Source organism: Peromyscus maniculatus, chromosome 23 (genome assembly GCF_049852395.1).
Source record: "Peromyscus maniculatus bairdii isolate BWxNUB_F1_BW_parent chromosome 23, HU_Pman_BW_mat_3.1, whole genome shotgun sequence".
Classification (NCBI taxonomy): Eukaryota; Metazoa; Chordata; class Mammalia; order Rodentia; family Cricetidae; genus Peromyscus; species Peromyscus maniculatus.
This window is the reverse complement of record NC_134874.1, coordinates 43194397-43218646: the sequence shown is the minus strand read 5'-3', so window position 1 is coordinate 43218646 and position 24250 is coordinate 43194397. Positions and strand designations below refer to the sequence as shown.

The 24250-nt window shown below is 54.6% G+C and overlaps 1 protein-coding gene across 3 annotated transcripts in view; it reads left to right on the top strand.

Annotated features, from left to right (window-relative positions):
• The window catches only part of Mad1l1 (mitotic arrest deficient 1 like 1), a 326218-nt gene that overhangs the window by 263002 nt on the left and 38966 nt on the right, over positions 1-24250 (top strand). For all 3 annotated transcript variants that reach the window (XM_006991094.4, XM_076560967.1, XM_076560966.1), the window contains one exon: positions 9107-9297. In XM_006991094.4, the coding sequence (XP_006991156.1) occupies positions 9107-9297 (191 nt within the window). The remainder of the gene's footprint in view (positions 1-9106; positions 9298-24250) is intronic.

Sequence of the window (24250 nt, the reverse complement as noted above, 5' to 3'; positions counted from 1 at the left end):
GTGTGGGCCTACCTCCTCTTCTGCCTGTCAGCTCATTTAGTGCTGCTGAGCCTCTCCCAGTGACTTTGTGCCCCAGGCACTGTGGGTGCTAGGCTTTCCCCAGTGGAGGCCCAGTCTCTGTCTCCAGGGACTTGTACAGTGGAGGAAGTGGACCCTCAAAGCAGGGTAGCACACATGCCCACCAGAGGTACAGAAGCTCAAGGGAGGCCGGGGAGGAGGCGCTTGGAGGGGATGGGGCTTGTTCTAGAAGTATGCCACCGAGCACAGACCTCTGTCAGAGGCAGAAGTCCAGGGCCACTTGTAGATTGTCAGATATATGTGGGTGAACCTGTCGCACACAGCAGAGTGGCAGAAGCCAGGCCAGCACTTAGGGCTGGGTCTCTACATCAGTGGAAGGAAGGGAAACCCCACCCCACTCTGGATCTGCATCTGATCAGGAGGGCAGTCAGCCTAGCAAAGCAGGTTCTAAGCAGGGCTAGTCCAGATGTGGGGTGGGGGTGGGGGGGCTGTCAAGCATCTGATCGGGGGCCTCTGGGTTCGTGCTGGATCTGCAGGAATCTAAGGGAGCTCATTTCCTGGGACAGAGGCTGCAAAGGTGGGTGGCAAGTTGACTACAAGGGGCTGCAGCCTGCAGCAGTTTTGGCCCTGGCAGGGGAGCTCTCCATTTAGGTGGTAACTGGCAGGTGTAGAATAGAGGAGGAAGTACGGGTTCATCCGTTAGGACTCGGGGCACACCTGCCTCTGGGGTCATGAGGAGGGATTGATGGGCCCAGGCAAAACTCCCCGTGTGCCAGATGGGGTGGGGAGGGAAGTCTGTTGGGTGGTGCTTATAGCCAACTGGAGGCTCCATATTGAAGAACACAGACACCAGAGCCACGGTCCAGCTGCACATGGTGCTGCATGCAATTTGACCCCAACCCCTGAGCCTTATTTTCCTGAGCCAGAAGTAATACAGCAGTCTGTATGACCCTTGCTTGTCACTGAAGGAGTCTCTGCTGGGCATCTCAGGCTTGTGCCGCAGGGCAGAGAGACCTGCTACTGTAGGAAGGGTCCATGTAGAGGAGGAAGGGCCGGCTGATGACTCAACAGGTAGAGCCATAAGGTGGAGTCGGCAGTAGGAGACGTGTAGGACCATGTGACTTTAGCCCTGCTCGCCAGTGGCCAGGGGTCTTTCTGAGCCAAGGCCTGAGCTGTTGATGGAGGCCCTGCTCAACCCCCAGGGCGGTACCTGAAGTAGCATCACCTGGCACCCAGGTTGTTTGTGGGTGTCTCTCAGGGATGCCATGATCCTGGAGACCCAGGTTGGGTAAGATTGATCCTCCAGCCTCTGGTCTGCCTCCACATCCGATGCCATGGCCCTCCCACCTGGAGCAGCAGGCACCAGGGGCCGCTGATCCTCTGCTGCCGGGCGGGAGTGCTGCCGCTGCCGCAGGGACTGTGCAGCCTGACAGAGCTGCAGGGCCTCTCGCTCTGTCCCTGGGGTGGGGGAGGGAGTCTTACAAGAACGAATATGATATCAGCGCCCGCTTGTCACCCCGGGACTCTCCCACCCTGTAATCTGGTGGGCTGTAATTGCCAGTGTCTTTTCAAATCATTTTTGTGCAAGGTGACAAGCTGCTTGCTGGAGTGAGCAGTTAATCACACAGAGATGCCCCGTTTGAAAGGCGCTCAGAGCTTACCCAGGGGCGGCTGCCAGCAGCCAGGCGGGTGTACACAGTCTGCTCATCTGCATATAATTCCAGGGCGAGCAGGCATCACTGAGGCTGGTGTAAACCATGCAATTTCCGGCCCAGCAGGGGACACAGGCTGGTGGTGGGGACCAAACCTCAGGGCCTGTGGCATCAGTAGAGTTAAAGCAACCCCATCTCCATAGGGCAACAGGAGACCTGATTAGTGGGTGGTGGTGGCCTAGCCACTTGGGGAACCACTGTCCCCCATCTTAGACCAGCTGCCCTACCTGTCACTCTGTGGGGTAGCTTCAGGGGAGGAGGACCCCAAAAGTATCCTAGTTGGCATGGCCAATCACCTCCACCTGCCAGCCATTCCATTGGTTGGTTACTTGAAGTTTGGGGTTGAGGTAGGCTAATAGCCACCTCCCTCCATGTGGTGTCCCAGAGGGTTGAGCCCATAGTGACCCAGCAGGCCCTAAGTCAGTGCTCTGAGACATCTCCTCCTGCCACTCTCTCTAGGCAGCCACAGGGAGCAGGGCACAGACATCCCTGTCACAGCCACAGCAGTGCCCGGCCTCCACAGCTGCTAATAAAATTGCATAAATATTTGATGGCTAATTATTAAATATTTAAAAATGTAAAACTGGAATGGTTTGGAAGTTAGCAAGGCATGAATAATTCAGTCCTAGATGCACATCAGCTTTGGGTCTGAACAGGGCCAGCACCTCCAGTGTCTGCTGCAGCGGGGCCGTGAGTCCCAGGGACTCCTCTGGCTAGTCACCAGTCCCCCAGGCCTAGAAGCAGAGACTCAGGCAGAGTCCCGGTCATCACACTGCAGGACAAGTCTCAACCCCTTCCCTTGTAAAGTTAGGGGAGGTTCATGTGGAAGCCTGAGCTGCCAGCCTGGACCATGGCCAAACAGGGAAGGTCCCTTTACTTCGGTGAGCTTGAAATACCATCCCTTCTGGTCAGTGTCCATGCATGTGCACAGACTAAAGACCAAGGATTGTCCAGATACCTGACCAGACAGAGGAGAGAGTCAACAATGCCCTCAACCCATGGTGCACAGGGATCTCTCACAGGAGAGACAGGAATAGACTTCCAGACACAGCCAGAGCATCAGGAGAAGCTTGGACCATGACCTTCTCTGTCTACTGCTTCATCTTCAAGGCTGGGTGAGCTGGAAACAGCTCCTCTGCCTAAGGTTGGAGGGCTGAAGTTGTGCTAGCTTAGGTGTGATATTCTAGTACTCTGGTGATGTTTGCAAGGCCTGAAAATCCCAGCTTTGCTTAAGTGGATTTTACTCACTTTTCAGAAGGAAAAAATGGTTCTGTCCAGAATCCTCAAAGGAGTGTTCAAAAAGCTGCTGCTAGCTCCTGATCAGGAGATGCCAGGGGCATTGGCGTAGTCGCTGCTCCATTGGACCACATCCTCCTTCCTGCTCCTACCCCATAGCATTATAGCTGGGAAGGAGGGGAGAGCCCATCTGCGAAGGTGGGAGCTAGAGAAGAAGGCCGCATAGCCCCGGGCATCCCTGGTGATGTCATCCTCACCTGTCATCCCCCTCGAGGAAGCCCTTTTCCTGCATCATGGTGAGTGCCCATTCACAGTGACGTTCAGTCACCGTGAGGGTAGCATGCGTGTCTCCTGCTGGCCTGTGTGTGAGCACGTTTGCTTTCCAGGCTGTGAGAGAACTTGACTGGATTTCCTTCTGGCCTGCTCACACTCAAGTGTAGGTTATTTCGTTTGAGAGTCAATGTGGTAACAGGCTGCCTCAGTTCCCTTGCCTTAGGACTCAGTCCTGCACTGCTGTGCTCCGCCCACCGTGGTCGTCTGAATGAGAACAGCCCTCATAGGCGCATATATTGAATACCCGGGTCCCCAGTTAGTGGAACTGTTTGGGAAAGATTAGGAAGTGGCCTTGCTGGAGGAGGTGTGTCACTGGGGTAGGCGTTGAAGTTCAAAGCCTACGCCAGGCCCAAGGTGTCTGTCTGCCTTCCTGTGGCCAATCAGATGTAAGCTCTCGGCACCTCTAGTGCCTGCCTGCCTACCTGCCTGCCCCATGCTTCCTGCCTGATGATCATGGACTCACCCTCTGGAACTGTAAGCAGGCCCCCGACTACATACTTCAGTTTATGAGTGGCCTTGGTCATGGTGTCTCCTCACAGCAGTAGAACAGTGACTGAGACAGCTGCTTTTTAGCTGTGTGACTGTTTCTGTCTTCTCAGCGGAAGGGAAGACTGCACTCTCTTTCTCCAGCCTGAGTGTGCGTCTGCACTCATGCACACCCACACATGCATACACATGTGTATCCCTCACCACACTCAACCCCTGGGCTCTTCAGCACCCATCCCCACCCTCCTAACTGCCATGGAGGTGAGGACACTACCTTTGTGCTGTGTTCTTTCACATGTTTGGTTTTCCATGCTGGCCGACATGCCTGACCTCCTGGAACTCTCTGGAGGGGTTGTCGGTGTCCTCAGGGCTTTGAGACGCAGTGGGCCATCTGTCACCTCTGCTCTGATTCTTATCCTTGGTTAGTCCTCTTGTGGCCGCAGCCTGGGGTCAGAAGAGAGCATGCTGTGCTCTGATGGGGATTGTGTAGACTCTTGCCACCACAGGTACCTGCCCTGATGGTCCCCGCAGTCACGCAGGTGCCCCCTTTCTTCTTCTCTCATCATGTCTCTTGCCTGAGCCAAGAAGGTCCAGTGCTCAGTGATGCTGTTTGCCAGGTACTAAAGTGGGTGTATCATACCAGACAGGGCTCTGGCAGGCCTGTCTCCCACACTATGACTGAAATCCAGAGCCTTGCCCAGCCTCTCAGGAACTTGGCATGGTGTTTTTTGGTTTGCGTTTTGAAACAGCATCTCATGTAGCCCAGGCTGGACATAACTCACTATGTAGCCAAGGATGACTTTAACTTCTGATCCTCTACCTTCCAAGTATTAAGATTATAGGCATTTGCCACTGTGCACTGCTGGAGATCATACCCAGGGCCTCATGCATGGCAGGCAAGTACTCCTAATTGAGCCACATCACCAGCCCTTCAGTAGTTTTCTTGAGAGTTGTATGCTTCTCTCCACAACTCCCATAGGGCAGTCTGAAGGAGGCAGTTTCTCAATGGAGGTTCCCTCTTCCAAGGTTTGTGTAGGTTTACAAAACCCAACCAGCACTGGCCTCCAATGGCACCCGCACTCAGACACACATATCCACACTAAGGCATACACACATATATAGATAATTTAAAATAATAAAAATAAATCGTAAAAAGAAAAACCACACCCCACCCAGCACCCACCTTTGTGTCCACAGACTGTGCTGGCGCAGGTGGTGTGACCGCTGTGAGCCCCACGGCCATCTTCCCTCCGGTGCCCTCTTCCCTGTCTACCTCACATGTGGCCTTCTGGCCCCACTAATATCGGCCATTCTGCAGACTTGAGGCCAGGAGCTGAGACTCGAGAGATCTGAGCCTATAAGCGTTTATCATCCCGACATCTCTGCTCTTCGGCAGGAGTGCACATCCCCACCAGCTTTTACCTGGCAGAGCACAGGCTGTTTCTGCCCCGTGTCTTTCCCTCAGAACTTTCACAGCTGCCTCCTGTGAGTCCAAAAGGGCAAGCATGGGGCTGACATAGTGAGGCTTTGTCCACTCAGAGCCATCCTGTGGCCTCCCCAGAGTAGTGGAGCCGGCCAACAGGCCCACCTGAGCTCACAGGCCCGACCCAGAATAGCGAACAGGATTGGGGGCAGCGAGGCCTGGTGTGCCCCAGGACCCACTCTGGCCCCATAGTCTCTGTCGACCAGCCAGCCTGGCTTGGGTTCTGATGAGCAGTCACATCCCTTCCCTGGCTCCCACCTGCCACACTCCTGTGCTTACAGGGCAGCCAGGACTGCCCTTGTTGAGAGGGCCCAGAGCTGGAGAATGACAGCAACCACAGCCTCCTCCTGGCAGCATGTGTCCAGAAGGAAGAGCACCCAGAGCCTGAAGGGCCTCAGTTGCCACAGAGTGAAAATGCGGCCCAGGGGCTGGCCCTGCAGATCTGGAGAAGGACTCCCCAGAACAAGGCTGCCCTTCTCTGTGTCTTGGTCTCAGAATGACCTCGGGGCCCAAGGTTGGTGGCCTGGAGCCCCCTGGTTCACCCCAGCTACCACTCTGCCCCTCCCCGTGGTGTTACCGGCACACTCCTGAGTGGCTGAAGACATCACCCCAAGGCCAGAGGATATCACCGCAGACCCCACACCCTTTGCCTCCTAGGAGAAGCCCAAAAGCAACCTCTGCTCTTGGTCACTTTTGAAAGAGGCTGAGTGACAGCCAGTGGCAGCAGAGTAATGACACTCCCAAGGTGGAGCCTATCTTTTATTTATTTAATCCCAACCATCCAAGTGAATTATTCATTCTTGTTTATGTAAGTCGCCACAGAAATAACAAGGCAGTTGAAGCACCCAAATCAAATGATTGTTCCCAGGCTTTGGCCATCACCTTCTGCTTATCTTGTCTGTCTTTCCTTCCCACCACTGGCCTCACCCTCTCCCTGAAGGAGGTGGTTTCTACTCCCAACCCAGTGGCAATAGGTGCTCCTCCTTTGCGGCCACGACCATGCCTGTGAGTTCCTGACATGTGGCCAGAGCACTGCCTCTCCATTCATCCCCAAGAAGCATACTGACCCTCCCCGGGGGCCCCCCAGGGGCCTAAGCCCCCCACCTGCCTCGGAGATCTGGACTGCACAGAAGAGTCCATTTCCTTCCTCAAGGTCAGCCTATGTTTGGTCCCAAGATTTAATCTTCCCCTTTGGGCGTCTGAACTCTATCAACAGTTATCGCAGTCTCTGATGGCTGGAGCATCCCTGGGAAGTGTGGCTGGTGAATTTCTTCTCCCACTGAAGGCTTTGTCTCCAGGAGAAGGAGGGGCCAAGGGATGCCAGGAAGAGTCTTGGGGTCAGGGCTGCCAATTAACCTTTCATTTTCATAGTCTGATCACTCGATTAATCAAGGCTCTGGGCTTGTGCCGTGTTGAAGGGGCTCTCACTGTGGATAACAATGTCTGCCAAGGCCTCTGTGCTGGGTGATGGATGAAAGAGCCACAGGGCAGGGCCAGCAGCCAGGCGACAGCCCCACAGGTGAGCCTCTGCCTACAGGCTAGGTCTGTCAGGCCATTTCTCCTCCTAGCCCCTGGTACCGGCATGCCAGCATACCAGAATCACACAGTCTCGGAGTGGGGTTTCTGCACTGGACTGTGGATGGGCTGTACATTCTAGAAGACGAGGGAGAGCGAAGGGAAGGGCGGCTCTGCTGGAGCCCCTTAGCTGCATGGCCCAGTGGTGCTCTTTGAGCCTCAGTTTCCTTGTTTGTGAAATAGGGGTGGGACATGTTCACCTGGAGATGTGTGAATTTTCCTGGGGGGACATTAAAAAAAAATCTGATCATTCTAGATAGGGCACCAACAACAGAACAGTCCGGCCAAGTTGGGGTTAGTAAAGCAGTGAGTGTACTGGGGTTACTAACAGGAACGTGAGTGAGCAGTTCCTTATGTGAAGCGCCAGTGACTCAGAGGAGATGCAGTACCAAAAAGCCCCCACCCCACCCCAGCATTGGTAATAGCTCACAAAAGCTGCATTCCTGAAGCTCCCCGGCAGCTCCCCGGCAGCTCCCCGGCAGCTCGCTGGCAGCTCGGCCAGTTGGAGTCTCCTCTCCCTAGCAGTTGTTAGTGCTCCTAGACCCTTGGAGGGCGAGTGGAGAATCTTAGGACTTGGAGCTTTCTAAGTTTTGGTTCCTTCCCGATCCCTGCGAGCTTTCCGTACTTACTGAGTCTTAAGGGGCCTCCTCCCAGAGGGAGTCCTTCAATTCAGAGAAAATGACAACCCGCCGCCATATCACAGTGGCGATGTGGCTTTTGAGTTCATGCATTTGACTCAGGCTGGCCTCCAGGGATCGCCCTGGCGAGATCCTCAAGACGGGTATCTGGGGACAGCCACATGCTACGCTCTCCTAGGAGATTGTGTGGAGACACAGATGTGGCAGAACTGAAAGGGGACTCAGCCTCCCTGATCTCCATCTTCCTTGGGGTTGCTCAGAGCTTCTGGTTCCCACATGGCTCTCGTGGCAAGCAGGCTCCCCTGCCCTCACTGATCTCTAGAAGGCCGTCCCATCTGTATGCACTAACCACCCTCTGGGTCTGTGGTGTGCAGGGCACAGGTTCATTCTCCTCCCTGCCTCAGGCCTGACCTAACATGCCCCACCTCATACCTTTCCTCTCCTAATCTTTCACAGTAGGCCCATGAGGGATCTGCTCTGGGCCTGGTCCATGGAGCCCCTTGAATTCTGAGTTTCTCTTGACTTAGAGATACCTTTCCCCACACACTGCTCAGGAGCACCCTCCTCAGAAGTGCCCAGTCTTCTCTGGATCCCCTGACCACATACCACAGCTGATGTGATTAACCCCAGTCCCTCATAACAGTGAAGGGAGAGACCCATAGCACACCACTGCCTGAGCCTGATGGCCCAGGCCTGTGGGGATCCCCTTGTGAGCTCCATGCAGGACTTCAGGAAGCGCCCAGCTCGAGACAGTCCCTGTGTGTGTGTGAGTGGAGCCAGGCTCGGTAATTAACTGGGGCGTAAATCAGGGCTTAATTACTCAGCAGGCACCTTGGGTGAGAGATTCATGGTAATTGTGTGTGCTCCTGGTGGCTTCGCACAGCTGGCTTCTCCCTGAGCACCAGGAAACCGTGGCGAGCAATCGGGGAGGTGGCGCTCTGCCCCGGTGATGCCCCCAGAGACACATGGGAGGGTGGGCGGAGGTTCTGGGCAGGGTATCTGGAACCAAACCAGGCCTCGCTGGAACAAGGAGGGCCCTTTGGTCTCAGGTGGCCAGCGTGTGGACTTCCGTCTCCCTCTTGCTCTGAGTGCTCTGCTGGCTCCTGAAGGACAGGTGACCAAGCCCAGGCCAGAAGGAGCTCAGGCTGTAGTCCGGTGACGGTCCATTTCCCCAGAGTAGTCGGGGACTCTGACCCTCACGGCAGACATAGGCCTCTGGTGCTTCCTTCTCCAGCAGGCTCTGCAGCTGCTGGTCAGCTGGGACCAGTCACCACCAAAGCATGGCCAGTTGTCCCACGGTGCTTCCTGACAGTGGCCAGGGTGTTATCATTGTGCCAGCAGCATATCAAGTCACAGCGTTGGTCTTCCAGAGGACTGTGCTTTGGGTTGGTTTTTTTAAGTACTGTTGTTAATATAGTGTCTTCATTGTGGCTCCACCAGAAGGTCACATTGCTTCTCTGGCTCCTTGTCCTTTTTCTCCTGATTTCTCAGAGCTCACAGATGGGCACCAGCCTCAGGCATCCCCAGGCAGCAGGGACTCCAGTTGGGCCATAGTTCATCCTTGCCCTTCCCCTGGCATCCTCCCTGTCACACCAGTGCCACTCACACCGCCCCCCTCCCTGCAGAGCTGCGCAAGCAAGTGGAAAGTGCCGAGCTGAAGAACCAGCGGCTCAAGGAGGTCTTCCAGACCAAGATCCAGGAGTTCCGCAAGGTGTGCTACACACTGACTGGCTACCAGATCGACGTGACCACCGAGAGCCAGTACCGCCTCACCTCCCGGTACGCCGAGCACCAGTCTGACTGCCTCATCTTCAAGGTAGGCGACACTGTGTGTGCATCGTGCCAGTTCCTGCAGCCGCAGGCAGCTCTCCTCCTAACTTGAGGGGAGTCAGTGTCAGCCTTGGTGAATGAGTCATGTGCTAGAGCAGCTCCATGTTCCCAAGGCATGGTCTTCCATGGCAGGAGGGGACACGCTGGCCCCTTGTGTCTTCACTCTTGATCTGGGGTCACTTCCACTTGGCTTTCTTTAATTTGTACTCCGTGCGTCTCTGCCAAGCTCCGCCCGCTGGGTTGGGGCACTTTGGCCCTGACCAGAGGGAGTAGGTGCCCAGAGGATGGTGAGGAGCATGGCAGGCACCTTGCTGCCAGACTTCTGCCAGGGGTCGATATGTGGCACAGCCCATGGAAGGCAAAGGACAAGCTGTGTGTGGTCAGGCCAGAGGTACCAAAGCAGATCCCATAGGAAGCTGGGGAAGGGGCAGTGGTCTTCAGGAAGCATGCACGGCTTGGAGTCTCGTGTACCAAGTAGGCACCTGAGGAGGGATCCTTCTTAATAGAAAGAGGAGCAGCATATCCCTGAGGGAGGGGGGTGCTTGGGACATGGCCTGGTCAGACGTGGGCACAAGTTCTCAGAGTGAGCAGGTCTAGCAGAAGTGAAGTTGTCCCATGCTGGGAGTGGAGTGCTGTAACTGGAAATCTGGGGGTGCAGGGCTTGTTCATCACTGGCAGCAACCTTACTTCCTGTCCCTGGGATGGTGTTAGGGTACCAGCATGGCACATGGCCCCGGTGTGGCCTGTGATCCCAGTGTTGTGTGTGGCTGTTTGGGGAAGAGTCTGGTCAGTAGCTGTGGGTGGTCATCTCAGAGGGTGGCCAGTCCATTCTGCATCATGTGTGTTGGGCCTCTTACAATGTCTGTAGCCAGGCTGTCTGTGCCCTGCAGAAACAGGAGCCAGATTCCATTTCCATCTCAAAACTATGCCCAGTGTGACCTACGTATGTTAAGGAGAATTTCACAGAAAAATAGTTCCTGTTTGTCGTTTGTCCAGTGACTCATTTATCCTTGTTCCCATCCGTCTGTCTGTCCAACCCCTTTCATGGGACGCTGCCCGTTGTGGTGGTCAGAGGCAACACTTACTGTTCCTTGCAACTTCGTGGTGTATCTCTGAGACTTTCTGGATTTCTCAAATTACATCCATCCATTTTTTTGCACTTCTTAGCACTCTCAAAACCTTTGACTAAGTAAATAAATATTTGAACGCCCAAAGTCTCTAAGTCAGTAAGCTATCAGAAATGTATTTCTTTGCTTCTGTGTACCTTTGAATAACTCAGGATCACTGATGGGTATTTAATTTAATACAGTGTAGGGATTCCGTGTGTGTGTGTGTGTGTGTGTGTGTGTGTGTGTGTGTGTGTGTGTGTGTGTGTGTGTTTAAAGATTGCTAAATGAAGATGCACTGAGCAGCTGTCACTGTGAACACATCACTTACATCAGTGTTTGTAGACAAGGTCTAATTTGCATTCCAAAGCAGTCTAGGTCTTTTGTTTTGTTTAGTTCTTTAGTGGTATGAGAATGGAACCTAGGGCCTCATGCATGCTAGGTAGGCAGGCCCTCTGCCACTGAGCCACACTCCCAGCCTCTCTGGAGGCCAGGCAGGCACTCTGTTCTCCTTTTACTTTCTATTTAGAGACAGGGACTTACTGAGGCACCCATGTTAGCCTTGAACTCTGTCTGTAGCTCAAGTTGGCCTTAGATTTGCAATCCTCCTGCCTCAACATCCACCCCGAGGTCCTACGGTATTCTGTTTTTAGAGGTTGTTGAAAGCACAGTGTGCATAACCAGTTCTCGGCCAGGCCAGTCAAGGCTGCATAGTGAGAACCTGTCTCAGAACAGCTGAAGTCACTTCTGCCCCTGCCCGAAAGGAAGACATAGTCATCACAGTGCTGCTTCGGCCCTGTAACCCTGTCCAGCTGGTTCCCGTCTACTCAGGTCTAGGTGTCCTGCCCACCTTCCTTCTGTCACAGGCCCACATGTGGTGGCCTCCTGGCTGTGTGTGAGATGAGCCACGTCCCTGGTCCTGCTGCTGGCCTTGACTTTTGTGCACTGCCAGCCGCAGCCTCTGGCACACAAGGGAGTGAGGACGAGAGTAGCTGCTTACTGTGCCTGTCCACACTGTCCTCGCTCCCGCAGTTCCTTCCTTGCCCACCTAGGCGGATGAGGTGTGCCCGCCGCTCTGTCTTGTTCTCTGCCCACCAGCTGTCCTTGGAGTTGCCTGGCCAACCACACAGTCACCGTTCTCCAGACATCAGTGGGTCACATCCAAGGGGTACTTGGTAACAGCAGCACAGCCAGGCAGGCGACTGCGTTCCCCTTGGGGCCCAGAAGCAGGCCAGCCCTCCTCCACTCCAGATAGCTCCTCCAGTGTGGCCTGCCGGTGGACACCACCTCCAGCTGGTGTGGGCTGAGCCTGATGAGAAGCCTCTCCAGGGCTCCTGGCTGCATCCAGGGCTCGAAACCCCCTCAGCATGGAGATGGTCAGTCTAACCACCATGGGGCCTCCCTCGGCACCTGGCGTCTGACAGGTCACAGAATGTGTGCACGTTCTGAAACGCAGTGGAGTGGTTTGGCGAATGGTGTGCTGTGTGTAGCTAGGTATGTGCTGGTGTGTTGCTCTGGTCACTAGTCAGGGTTCCTGTCACGTGGTGGCCAAACAGGTGAAGAACTTGTTATGCGATGGCCTAGTGAAGGGCTATGTCTTGTGACCTTAGGAGAGTTGGGTGGTGGCTTATATTGCAGAGAGAACACAATTACATTGTGTCCCTCCAGCAGCCCTGGAGTGTATAAACTCTTCCTTGTACCGTTTTTTCTTTGTAAGAAGGCACATGTGTGTACATGTTCATGAGCACGTGTGTACACCTGTGTGTGTAGGGTGGAGGCCGAGGACACCTCCACCTGCTCTCTGTAAGAACCATCCATCTTAGATAGTCTCTCCCTGCCCTGGAACTTGCTAAGCAGGCTGAGGTAGTGAGCCAGCCGGCCCCAGGGCTCACCTTTTTCTCCTCCCTGGCCTAGGATGACAAGTGTGCCAGCATGTCTGGCTTTTCCACATGGCTCTAGGGGTTGAACTGGGGTCCTGGTGCTTGTAAGGCAAGTACTTTATCAATGGGACTGTCTGCCCAGCCCTCCTGGGTTTACTCGATAGGGGGGCAGCTGTCTCTCCCACGCAGGGTCTGAAGCAGCCACTGGAGTCCCCCATTTGCCCCGCTCAGTGTCTTGTGGCCCACCCCTCTGTACCGAGGACAATGAGTCTTGTGGGCAGTTCAGCGAGAGACTAGGAAATGTTTCTTGCCAGCTGCTGGGCTCTGGCTCTGCCTTTCTCCAGAGCCTCCTCTTGACCTGCTCCAGCAAGCATGGCCTTGAGCCTGCCCCTCCTTGTACCTGGCCCTGTCTGGCCTGGAGATTTCTGTCCGCACGGCCCCACTCTGTCTGTCCAGCTGTGGAACGGAGTGCAGGGACCCCACGCTGGACACACCCTGGAGCACTGCCTGCAGTGTGAGCCGGTGCTGGCCAGCTGCCTGCTTCCACATCTGCTTCCGCATCTGTCAAGTGCGGATCATTACAGGTTCTGCTGGCCCTGCCAGACCCTGTGACTATATGGATCACCTGAGGGTTCCTGTTAGGTGACCCGCCCTCCTGGGTGCTGCTGTCCCTGGCAGAGCCTTAAAGCAGTTCCCCAATGCTGGGGCATTGTTCACAGTGGGCAAGCCAGCCAGGTGAGTCTCAGAGAGAGGCAAGACCCCAGGCACAGGCTACTCCCCGCCACACCCACCTGTCTCCCCTAACAGGGAACATGGGGCCCCGGCAGCAGTCTTAAAGTATTTCTGGGCCACTGGATCACCTGTGTCTGCAGCTTCCATGTTCTCCATGGTACCAGGGCTCTTCCTAGGATAGAGGCTCCTCTGGGCCATGGGCCCACACAACCTTGAGAAATCCCCCTGTCCAATGCAGTACCGGTAGGAATACACTGGGTCTGTGGAGCCCTCCAGCAGGAAGTCTCTCCCCAAGACTCTAGGGCTGGGTTGGCCCCATCCCACCCCATCTTTGGCCATTATATACCCTCTGTAACTCTGTGAGAGCTGAAGCAGCTGTGGATCCCTCATCACCAGCCAGTGCCTGGCTAGAGAGAGGGCGCTCCCAAGACCTATTAGAGATGGGTGAGAGAAGAGGAAGATGGATAGGGACCAGGCAGGAGGCAGGCTGACCCCCGTACCCAGGGCATGACCAAATCAGGCTCCAGCAAGCTCATGTAACTTCCGCTCATTTTCTTTTCGCCCCAAACAACTTCCAGGCAGGAGGGGTCTACAGCAGAGTTAGAAATATCTGGGGCCTGCTTCCAGCCAAGCAGGTTCTGCCAGTGTGTGCTGGGATAATTGAGGGTTGGCTCACAGTCCCACATGGCTCCGCTTCCCTTCCCAGCCTGGACCCAGCCTCTGCCGTGTGTGGGTGGCCGAGCTGCCTCCCAAGGCTGCTGTGTGGGGGAAGGCAAGAGCTCAGCTCCAGCACGCAGTGGGAGCCTGGCATCTTGCCCACGCCCCCTCACCCAAGAGGAGTTAGACCCCAGAATCTCCAGTTTCATTGGAAAGAGCTGAACCTGGAGGCAGTGGCCTACCAAATGTCCCCAACTGTCCTGGTTTGATCTCATCCCCTGTGGTTCACCAGGACCCTCTGCCCAGAAGGAAAAGCTCCTGTCACAGGAGTGAGATAGAAAAAACAAGAAGCTGAACAGCAGCAAAGAGAATTGTCTGCAGAGCCCATGAGTGCAGGTGGCCTTGACCTTGGCCTCTTCCTCCATGCCTGTGACCACTCCACAGTCCACTATAGCCCAGGGCTTGGAGGAACTGTTCAGGCAGACCAGCCAGAGGCAGACCTGGATTCGGGGATCGCGGGGCCCTGCTGACTGTATCTTAGCCATTAGCCCAAGTTCCTGATCTGGGCAGCAGGGTCGTACAACCTAAGGGGCTTGTTGGCGGAGGAGTGAGAGCACGTGTATGTATAAAGCATTAGTCCACGCCTTCATCCACGTGGGGGCTGGGCATCAAACCCAGGTCCTCGTGCTTATATGGCAAACTGTTTTACTCCAGACTCCTCTTTTGTTTTGCTTTGTTTTTTCTTTACATAAGGTCTCACTATAGCCCAGGCAGGCCTTGACCCAGAGATCCTCCTGACTCTGCCTGGACTTCCAGGGGTACAGCAGTGGTCACCCTACAAGTGCCATCATGGAGTCTTTCCTTTTCACTGATACATTTTTCCAGTCAGAGACCTAAGCCAACAGTCACGCCATCATCTGGGCTCTACGGACAGTACACCAGCTGCGATTATCCCCCTGTGCCAGCAGCAGGGCTCTAGGCCAATGGCTGGACCATTCCTAGCTTCCTGTTCCTCCCCAGCAATGCTGGTTCATGGCGCTGGGTCAGACACTTCTGTTGGAATGTGTGTCGTGGGCTCCGCACCACCAGTGGGAGGTCTGCTTCGACTCGCAGTGTGACCACGTCACCCCTTACAGGGGCTTTGTGCCTGGGGCACAGTGTGACATTCCCTCAGATAGAAGCTGCCCGACCTGCCTGCCTCCCAGAGCTGCTCCCACCCATCCCCCTGCAGCCTGGCATCCTGGGGTGGGCACTTCCTCAGCCGTGTACCCAGCCTCGGCGCAGGCACACACCACCTGTGTTGTTGTGATTCCGCCTGCCGTGCTCTTGCGGAAGCGGACGGAGCCCACACGAAGAGGAAAGAGCAGGTGAGAAGACAGCCAGCCCCTGCACACCTGCACCCACAGTGCAGGGCTGCCGGGGACTGCAGGTGTGCGCACAGGAAGAGGCAAGTGCCAGAGTCCCGTAGCCAGGGCCCTTCAGCCCTGCAGAGTGTGAGCCCTGCTGGGTGGATCACCAGAGAGCCGGGGTCAGTTTCTTCATCCACAGGATGACCTGCGGAGGTTGGGTTCTTCAGAGAGCTTGGGGTCTCTTTCCTTTTGTTTCCTAAGTAGACTTCTTAGAAAAAGGACCAGTTAGCTGACAAAGCCCGAGCCAACACTGTCAGATCCCTCTGGAAAAGGCGTCACTGCCCAATCTCTAGGAGCTCAGCCTTGCTCTGTGGACAGGCAGAACAACAGGGTGGCCGTGTTTCAATAAAAATGTATTTATGGCACCAGGCTCAGAATTTGATAGTTTCTACAGTGCACCAAGTATTCTTGTTGAAAACTAACACTAATATTTGCAGAATAACAGCAGGTTTATAGAGAAGTTAAGGGTAAAATAAGGTTCTCTACGTCCTAACCTGTACACAGTTCTCTACACCGCTGACCAATCTTGTCCAAGTGTGGCCTGGCACTGCAGTCCCTAAACCCACCCTGTCTGGTTGCTGGGAGCTGGGAAGTCTGTGCTGATGGAATAGTTTGCTGAGGGTTTGTGTGAATGCACTAAAATGGGTGCCACCACTGTGGGGTCCCACAGAGTAGCTCCCTGTCTCTAAGTCCTCCCAGTATCCGTCATCCCCCAGCTCCTACAGATCTCCTGCCCATCATTGTTGCCATTTTTGGGATGTCCCAAAGGTGAGACCCTCTGTGTGCCTTTGTGCACTGGATTCTTTGACTTAGCAGCATTCACTTGAAATTCCTCCAGGTCCTGGGCTTGATTGCTCATTTGTTTTGATTTTTGCAGGACTAGAGATACAACCCAGGGTTTCGTTCATGTTAAGCCAAATGACACCCCTGAACCATGTCTCCCAGCCCCTCCCTGAGGAATTCTAGGCAGGTGCTCTACCACTGAGCCACACCCCAGCCCCTCCCTGAGGAATTCTAGGCAGGTGCTCTACCACTGAGCCACACCCCAGCCCCTCACTGGGGGATTCTAGGCAGGAGCTCTACCACTGAGCCACACCCCAGCCCATCACTGGGGATTCTAGGCAGGTGCTCTACCACTGAGCCACACCCCAGCCCCTCACTGAGGGATTCTAGGCAAGTACTCTACTACTGAGCTACACCCCAGTCCCTCACTGGGGGATTCTAGGCAGGCTGTACCACTGAGTTCGATGTCCAGCCTTTAGTTTTTTGAAATAGAATGTCACCGTGTAGCCAGGCTAGCCTCAAGCTTGTCATCTTCTCTCCTGTGGGTCACCATACTTGGCCTGCTCATTTCTCTCCATCACTGGTATTTGTCTGTACCAGAAGTGTTGTGTCCATTTGCCTACTGAAGGACATCTTCTGTGCCCAGTTTTGATTCATTATGAATAGGCTCCATGACAGAAAACTTTCAATGCTTTCTTGACAGTTTAATAATGTCAAAGTCACTGCAAAGTGACTTGGCCCTAAGTCAGTTGATGCAGAGTCCATAGTTTGACAACCTCCTCTCCTTTATCAGGAGTACTCCCTCTTCCACATCTGCACACCAAGGTCCACCAGATGTGCAGCTGAGGTGGAGCCTTACTGGAAAGCAAAAACGTCCCTCGGGATACCATCATCTCCTGCTTTACTTCTTGACACACTCTCAGGCACATACACACACACACACACACACACACACACACACACACACACACACACGGCCTCTGTCTGGTCCCCTAGGCCTTCCCATATGGTGCCTGCTTCTGAGAAATCAGAAGAGCAGGGTCAGAAAGTGATGGAGATGACATGGGTCCCATTGGGGACCCCAGCTCTTGAGTATGCTCTTCAAAGCTGTGTGCTGGGTGCTGTGTGTCAGTGTTTGAGGAGTGGCTTCCTTCTGCCCTTCCTCTCATGCCCAGTGGTCCCTGACAGCCCCAACGCTTCCTCAACAAAGTGCACACAAGCTGCATTCATTCCTTTCTCGTTGCTGTGACAGAGCCCCTAACAGAAGCAGCTGAAGGCTCGAGGGATGTCGTTGGGCTCACAGCTTCAAGTGATACCGTTGGTCATGTAGAGAAGTGTGGTGTTGGGTGCCTCTGTCCATAGTGGCCAGAGTGTAAGATGGCTTCTCCCCACATCTCGGTGGATCAGGGAAGCAGAGAGCCCAGGCTGGAAGTGGACTCAGGTGTAGCCATCAAGGTGTGGTTCAGTGGTAGAGCCCCTGCCTAGAATCCCCCAGTGAGGGGCTGGGGTGTGGCTCAGTGGTAGAGCCCCTGCCTAGAATCCCCCAGTGAGGGACTGGGGTGTGGCTCCATGGTAGAGCACCCGCCTAGAATCCCCCAGTGAGGGGCTGGGGTGTGGCTCAGTGGTAGAGCACCTGCCTAGAATCCCCCAGTGAGGGGTTGGAGTGTGGCTCAGTGGTAGAGCACCTGCCTAGAATCCCCCAGTGAGGGGCTGGGGTGTGGCTCAGTGGTAGAGCACCTGCCTAGAATCCCCCAGTGAGGGGCTGGGGTGTGGCTCAGTGGAAATAGCCTACAACCTCCTCATGTCTCCATGTCCCACAACCTCCCAAGATAGTGCCACCAGCTGGGGGCCAGGTGTTCAAACAAGCAAGCTTGTGGGAAGCATTTCATATCAAATTGTAACAGCCTGGACTGTGTGAAAGAACCACTTCCTGGTGACTCTGGAGAACCATGGGAGTGGTTCTGCACCCCTAGGGTGATGCTGGGCTAGAAGTAGGAAGGGCCAGATGTTGAGACCCTCAATGTACAGGCCCTGCTTGCTCTCCAACCTCTCACAGCCCATCAGTGGTAAACACTTGGGTAGCAAACACTTGCTGGATATTGTGTGCCGGGCAATAACTGGGCCAGAAACTGAGCCCCAGGTCCTCCTTTATACTACATTCTCATGGCTCTGCTGACCAGCTGCTGCCCTCAAAGACCTTAGAGCAGAGCATGCCGGCTCCCGTTTATAGGTTCAATGTGTTGTAGCCCCTCAGTACCTCTCCCTATGGGGCCGCAGTTTTCTTAACTGGCTACCATTCTTAGCAACCCTGTGCTCGCTGCTCCATGATGAGATCAGGCTGGGCATCTGTGGCCATGGCTCCTGCCAAAGAGGTGTCGACCGGCTAGACGAGGGCCTGCACCCAGCTGGGGTGTGGGCACGGGCTGAGATTTGCTCAGGGTTTATCACTCCCTGATGAAGCTTTCGCATTTCCACTGTAGTGTAGACGTGACCTTCATAGCTGCCCTGCCTCTTCCTTTCCAAGCGGCCTTGTAAACACACAGAGCAAATTTGCCTGCCTGCCTGCCTGTGGTGCTCCCTGCATCCATCTCACACAGATCAGGCATGAGACTCCAGGTTCCCGGGGAGGGATGGTTGCTCACAGAGGAAGCTCTGAGAGTCTTGCTGCCTTGGCCCTAAGTCACCCGCCGGTGCCCTAAAGGAACCTCAGCCTGTGAGGTGTTCCTAGTCCAATGGGTGAAGAGTGCTACAGGCTAGGGAGGATTCAGTCTAGGCAGAGGGGGAGAAGGTCCCGCTCTCAGAGACAGCATCGCCTTGGTTCTGCTGTTGTACACCCAGGAATGGTGTGTCTATGCTGGCAGGTAGGACCTAAGTTACGTGCCCCCCTCAGCTCTTTGTCATCAGTGGAAGGAAATCGAGTCAGGTCATGGGACAAGTAATAGGAACAAAGTTGGGGACACCAGGTAGATATAGACACGTGTCCTTTAGGACAACTCAGGAAGCAGGAACCAGTGCATCCCAACCTAGGGCAGTACGTTGTCAGGCTCCCCCATAGCCTCCCCTTCCTGGCTCAGCCTGTGTCCAGCCCCCAGACACCTGCGGCCTACACTCACCCAGCTCACACCTGGCGTTCACACTGTGGGCATGAACTGGAAAGCCCTAGTAACCTGTCCGGCTTCCTCCATAGCACAGTGGGACAAAGGCTGTGGGAAGCAGGCAGAGAACAGAGGGCCTGAGAAAAGGACAGCACAACCACCCCAACTTCCTGGGGTGGGCATGGAGGGTAGGCTCAGGTTGTGGGCACCCAAGGAGCCTCTCGTTAGAGGCCCTTAAGTGTTCTGTGTGCAGGGAGATCACTGCCACCAGGGGCCAGCTCAAGGGTCCTGCCTCTGACTCGGGCAACCACAGACAAGCCCTGATCCTCCACCTTGCCATGGCTCCCGCTGTGATCTGCCCTTTCCCTGCCTGATGCCGTGGCTCCCACCATGATCCTCCTTCTGCCTTCTCTCTCTACCCTGCTGTGGCTCACTCCAGCATGGAAGATGCTTCCCTGGTCTCATTTGTTTGGTCTTCACAGCCATCTTTCTGGACAACCAGGGTGAGGGGCTGAGTGAGGAATAGTGAGGTCAGTAAGGAACACAGTGATTTCCACCTAGGGCTCATCCCCAGTGGGACAGCCAAAGCCTAGACAGCAAAAGCCAGGGGACACAGGGCCTTCTTTAGTACTGGCTGTTACTGGTTTTTGCTGTGGAAGTGACAGTGCTTACAGAGTGGAACTGGCCACCCTGCCACCATGCCAGCATGCACACAGCAGGGCAGACCTCCCAGCAGTGCCTATACCCTGGACGCTCCAGGCTCACGTTCTAGTCAGGCATTCCTGCTTCTGCCAGGTTGTTATAGAACTTCTTCACATGTCACCAGATCTAGGAGAGCATCCTAAGTGGCCAGAGTCAGGAACAAGGTGGGTTAACAGAGATGGGAAGGGATGTGTTTTAGGCTGATGGGGTGAGGGTACAGAACCTTGGGCATTACCAGCAGCAGCTGGGACACAATGGATTGTGTGACACTGATGGGTCTCCACTCTGGAGAGGGTCTCCTGCTAGCCCAGGTATCCTGGAAACTGCCCCCCTTCTCCCCCACCCCCTCGGCATTCATAGGATCATGGAGACCCTGGGTGTCCCCAGAGACCTCATCTGGTCTCTTTTCTTTATTTTGCAGATAAGATGAGTTATGGGGCAGGGTGGGGTGTGACTGTCCAGTCACTGTCAGGAGGCATTGTGGAACCCAGACAGAACACGGAATCCCTCTTCATAGCTGTGGAAGAGCAGGGAAAGTGCTGGAGGAACCACAGACCTCTGGGTGTGGTTTGTGTGACCCATCTGGTGGCACACCCTCCCTGCACTGCGTGGCTGGACAGTTCACCTGTGCCCAGTTTACAGAAGGCAAGGACCTGCAGTTAGGGCTGCTGCCTTGGGAGCTGTCCACTCCCGTGGTGTTGAAGCTGAAATCAAAGATGGGGTCCTGAGCCTGGGAGCCTGTCCCCACAGCCTCCCAGCCAGCAGCTCTCGTCTGTGGCCTTCTTAAAGACGTCACTGCTAGAAGGGCACCGTCTGAGGAGAGGCTGCCCTGTGGGTTTGTTCTTTCTCAGCTTGGAGCTTTGTGCAGATGTCTCTGGGGTGACACTGTCTCATTGTTCTGCCCTGTACCACATGAAACCTGACCAAGGGAGGAAGAAGGGCCCCCAGACCCTGTGTGTGGGCAGTTCAGAAGTGGGTGACGGGCAGCTGTCTCAACAGGGCTGGGGGGGGCAGAAAGAGCTGGGTGGGGGAGGCAGTGCACCGCTGTCACACCCCCCTTCCCCCCCTGACAGGCAATCAGGCCCATTCACAGGCTCCTGTTGGCAGAGGCCGGCTTCTGGAGGCTTCCTGTCTGCCGAGATAACAATGAGATCTAGATAGACACTTTAATTTGAATTTGCCTTTTTGGGTCCCCTGAATTTCAAATGGAGTTGTTAAGAACGCACACTGACTTCAAAACCTGCCTCATTCCTTCAGCCGAGTTGGCTGCACTTACCAGGCTCTGGGATCTCAGCGGTGCAGGAGGCAGAGTCATTCTGTTGGATATGCAGTGCCCCTGAGACCCCAGCAGCGGACACGCTCCTTCTCAGGCTGGGGCTCATGTTCAAGAGCAGTTCCCAGGCAGGGATCGCTGGGTTTGTGGGAGAGCTGACCCCCACTCAGGCAGCGGCGCAGGACAGGGAGGCCAGTGAGCGTGAAATTGCACAGGTGGGCCAAGAAGGAGTTGATAGGGCAGAGGAAATGCTGAGCTCCCTGGGGCAAGAGGAGTTTGAGGAGAGGCCAGTAGATGTGGGTGGGGCTGAGTGTCAGCTTCCACACCCCCCTCCACACAGCCATCTTCTTCAGGCTCAACAGCCGTATTCCCGAGAGGCAGCACAGTCCAGAGGAGCAAACTGGTTTTATTTCCAGCAGTTTGTGCAAAGGCTTTGTGGTCAGGGAGGCTTGGGCATCCTCCGAACTGAGTCAGAGCGCTAGGGATGAACCCGGAGTGTGGGTTCATTCCCACGAGCCCTGGGAATCCATTCCAAAGCTTTTTAAAAACATTATTGGTGATGAGATGGGGCTGTCCAAGGATCTTGGGCTAGCCTGTTCTCAGACCGCCTTTCTTTCGGTGTAGCTATAACCTCTGCATACATAAAATGCACTGGAGTTCCAGAGGCTGAGGCAGGAGGATTGCTGCAAATTCAGGTCTAGTTTGGCCTGCATAGTTCAGGCCAGCCTTACAGAAAGACCTGGTTTCAAAAAAAAGGACAGGGAGCTAGGATGAGTTAACTCAGTCAGTGAAGTACAGCCTGAGTTCAATTCCCAGAAGCCATGTTTTTGTTATTGCACATGCTTTTAATCCCACCACCAAGGAGCAGACAGGTAGATCCCTGGGGCTCGCTAGCCAGCCTAGACCAATCAGAGAGCCTCGGTAAGAGACCTTGTCTCAAGAAACAAAATGGATGGCTCCTGAGGAAAGACAGCTGAGGTCTCCTATGGCTGCCACATGCACATACACACGTGGGGGGATGGGGGTCTGTGCCCACTGAAGTCAGCAGAGGGTGTGAGCTCCCTCCCCTTAGGGCTGTAGTTACAGGCTTTGTGAGCCACCTCTTGTAGGTGCTGGGAACCGAACTCTGGTCCTCTAGAGAGCAGCACACTCTGAGCCATCTCCCCAGGCTCCTGTAGAGCTTCTGTGTAGAGGTGGCCTGTGGGCCAGAAGTGGCCCTGCGCCTTGGTTTGCAGAGCCTGCCTGGACTCGGAGTCTGCAAATGAACAGCCCAGGCTCCCTGTAAATAGCATCACAGCACTTAGCGGGTAGAAAGCAGCAGCGACTCCAGGCCTCTCACTTACGGGTAACTTCTGTCATGCCTCCATATCATTAGTGTACTTTGGAGAACCCATTATCTTTTAAATCTTTTATTCTTTTTTTAAATTTTCTACATTTAAATGCTTCACAAACACCTTTCAAATGTGCACACACTGACAGTCCCGCACCACCCTGCGCCAGTCTTTGCTCTTCTGCAGGAAGACCCTCCTTACCGTTGCTCATGGGTGGGTCTCCAGCAGCCCCTCCCCCACTTACCCAAAACACTTTTATTTCATCTTCACTTTGACTGGATCTGTGGTCTGTGTTGACAATTTTGTTTTCTTTCAGCTTCTTGGCTTTTTCTTTTTACTTTCTCATTTTTCTGTGAGTTCTGATGAGAAATCCGCTCACAGCCTCACCCTGCTCCTTACACCTACTGTGGTTCTTTCGGCAGCTGGCTTTATGGCTTCTTTGTGTTTATCTTGTTTATTGTTCATCCAGCTCCTCGGGTTCGTGCATTTAAAACTGAGCACACTTTGACGATTTCAAGCCAACTGTGGTGGCACAGGCCTGTAATCACAGCTACTTGGGAGGCTGAGTCAGATGGCTATGTGGTTGAAGACCATCTTCAGCTACAGAGTGAGTTCAGGGCCAGCCTGAGGAACTTAGTGAGACTCTGTTTCAGAATAGAAAGCAAGGAGCTGGTGAGCTGGCTCAGTAGATGATGGTGTTTGCCTCCAGGCATGAAGACCTGACCTTGATCCCCAGGACCCACGTGTGGTGGAAAGCACTGACTGCTCAAAGTTGTCCTGTGACTTCCACATGTGCGCCATGGTGCTTGTGCCAGCCCAGTAAATAAATCAGTAACGTCACTTTAAAAAGTAAATGGAGTGTGGTTCAGTGGTAGAGCACTTGCCCCGCTGGAGAGGGACTGGGGAAGGGCCCAGTAGGGCAGCAGTACCTGCCTAGACTCCGCCACCGGCAAGGCCTGGGGGGCGTGGCTCAGTGATAAAGCACTGGCATGTACGCAGCCCTGGGTTCCGTTCCACACCCCCAAAGAGTAGTAAGAAGAAATTGGGGGAGATGGGGCTACTGCACCTTCACGTATTTCCCACACCTCTCTTAACTCTTCCCACGCTCCAGGTCCACGCAGCTTTGGTTGCTTGGCACCCACATACTGCTGTTGAATCATCCATTCCCATAGTCTTCTGTGTTTCTGATGTGATCTTGGTTGTTGACCTTTCCTTCTGGAGGGGCTGATCTGCTGTTAGTCTCAATGGGTGGTGTTTTCATTCCAAATACTGTTGGTTATGTTTCAAGGGTCTTATATGGTTGAAGCCAGGCCTGGTGGCACAGGCCTATAATCCCAGCACTCATAGCCTGAGGCACGAGGAATCTCAAGTTCAGGGCCAGCCTGGTCTACATAGATGACCCTACCTACCTCAGGGCTGGGGAGATAGCTTAGCCAGTCAAGTTCTTGGGGACCAGAGTTTGAACCCCAGAAACCATATGTTTTAAAGAGCCAGGCATCGTAAAAAGCCTTTGCCATGCTGGTGCTGGGGAGCCAGACAGAGGTGGTCCCCCGGGGCCCACTGGCTGGCTAGCCCAGCACACATGGTGTAGTTCCAAGCCCATGAGAGACACGACCTCAAAAATCGAAACAAAAGGCTCACTTGGCTCCTTCAGTCTCTAGTGATCTGTTGCTCTATAAGAAGGTACCCCCAAACTTCCTACCTAACAGAAGTGCTGTTTGGGTTTGGGTCTGTATCCTTATCCCACCCCTCCTCCTCATGGCCTTTTCATCCACTCCATCTCCAGCACCTTCTCTCCCCTCCTCTGTCTCCTTGAGCTCAGCCCCATCTAGATGACCTCCCCCCAGCAGCCGCTGTTTACTGGGCATTCCAAACTCTTTGCCAGTGGTTTGTGAACCTCTCCTAACTGGTATGAGCAGGTGGGCCCTGGGCTTTGATGCCAGAACCCATGCCCTGCACTGTATGTAAGGG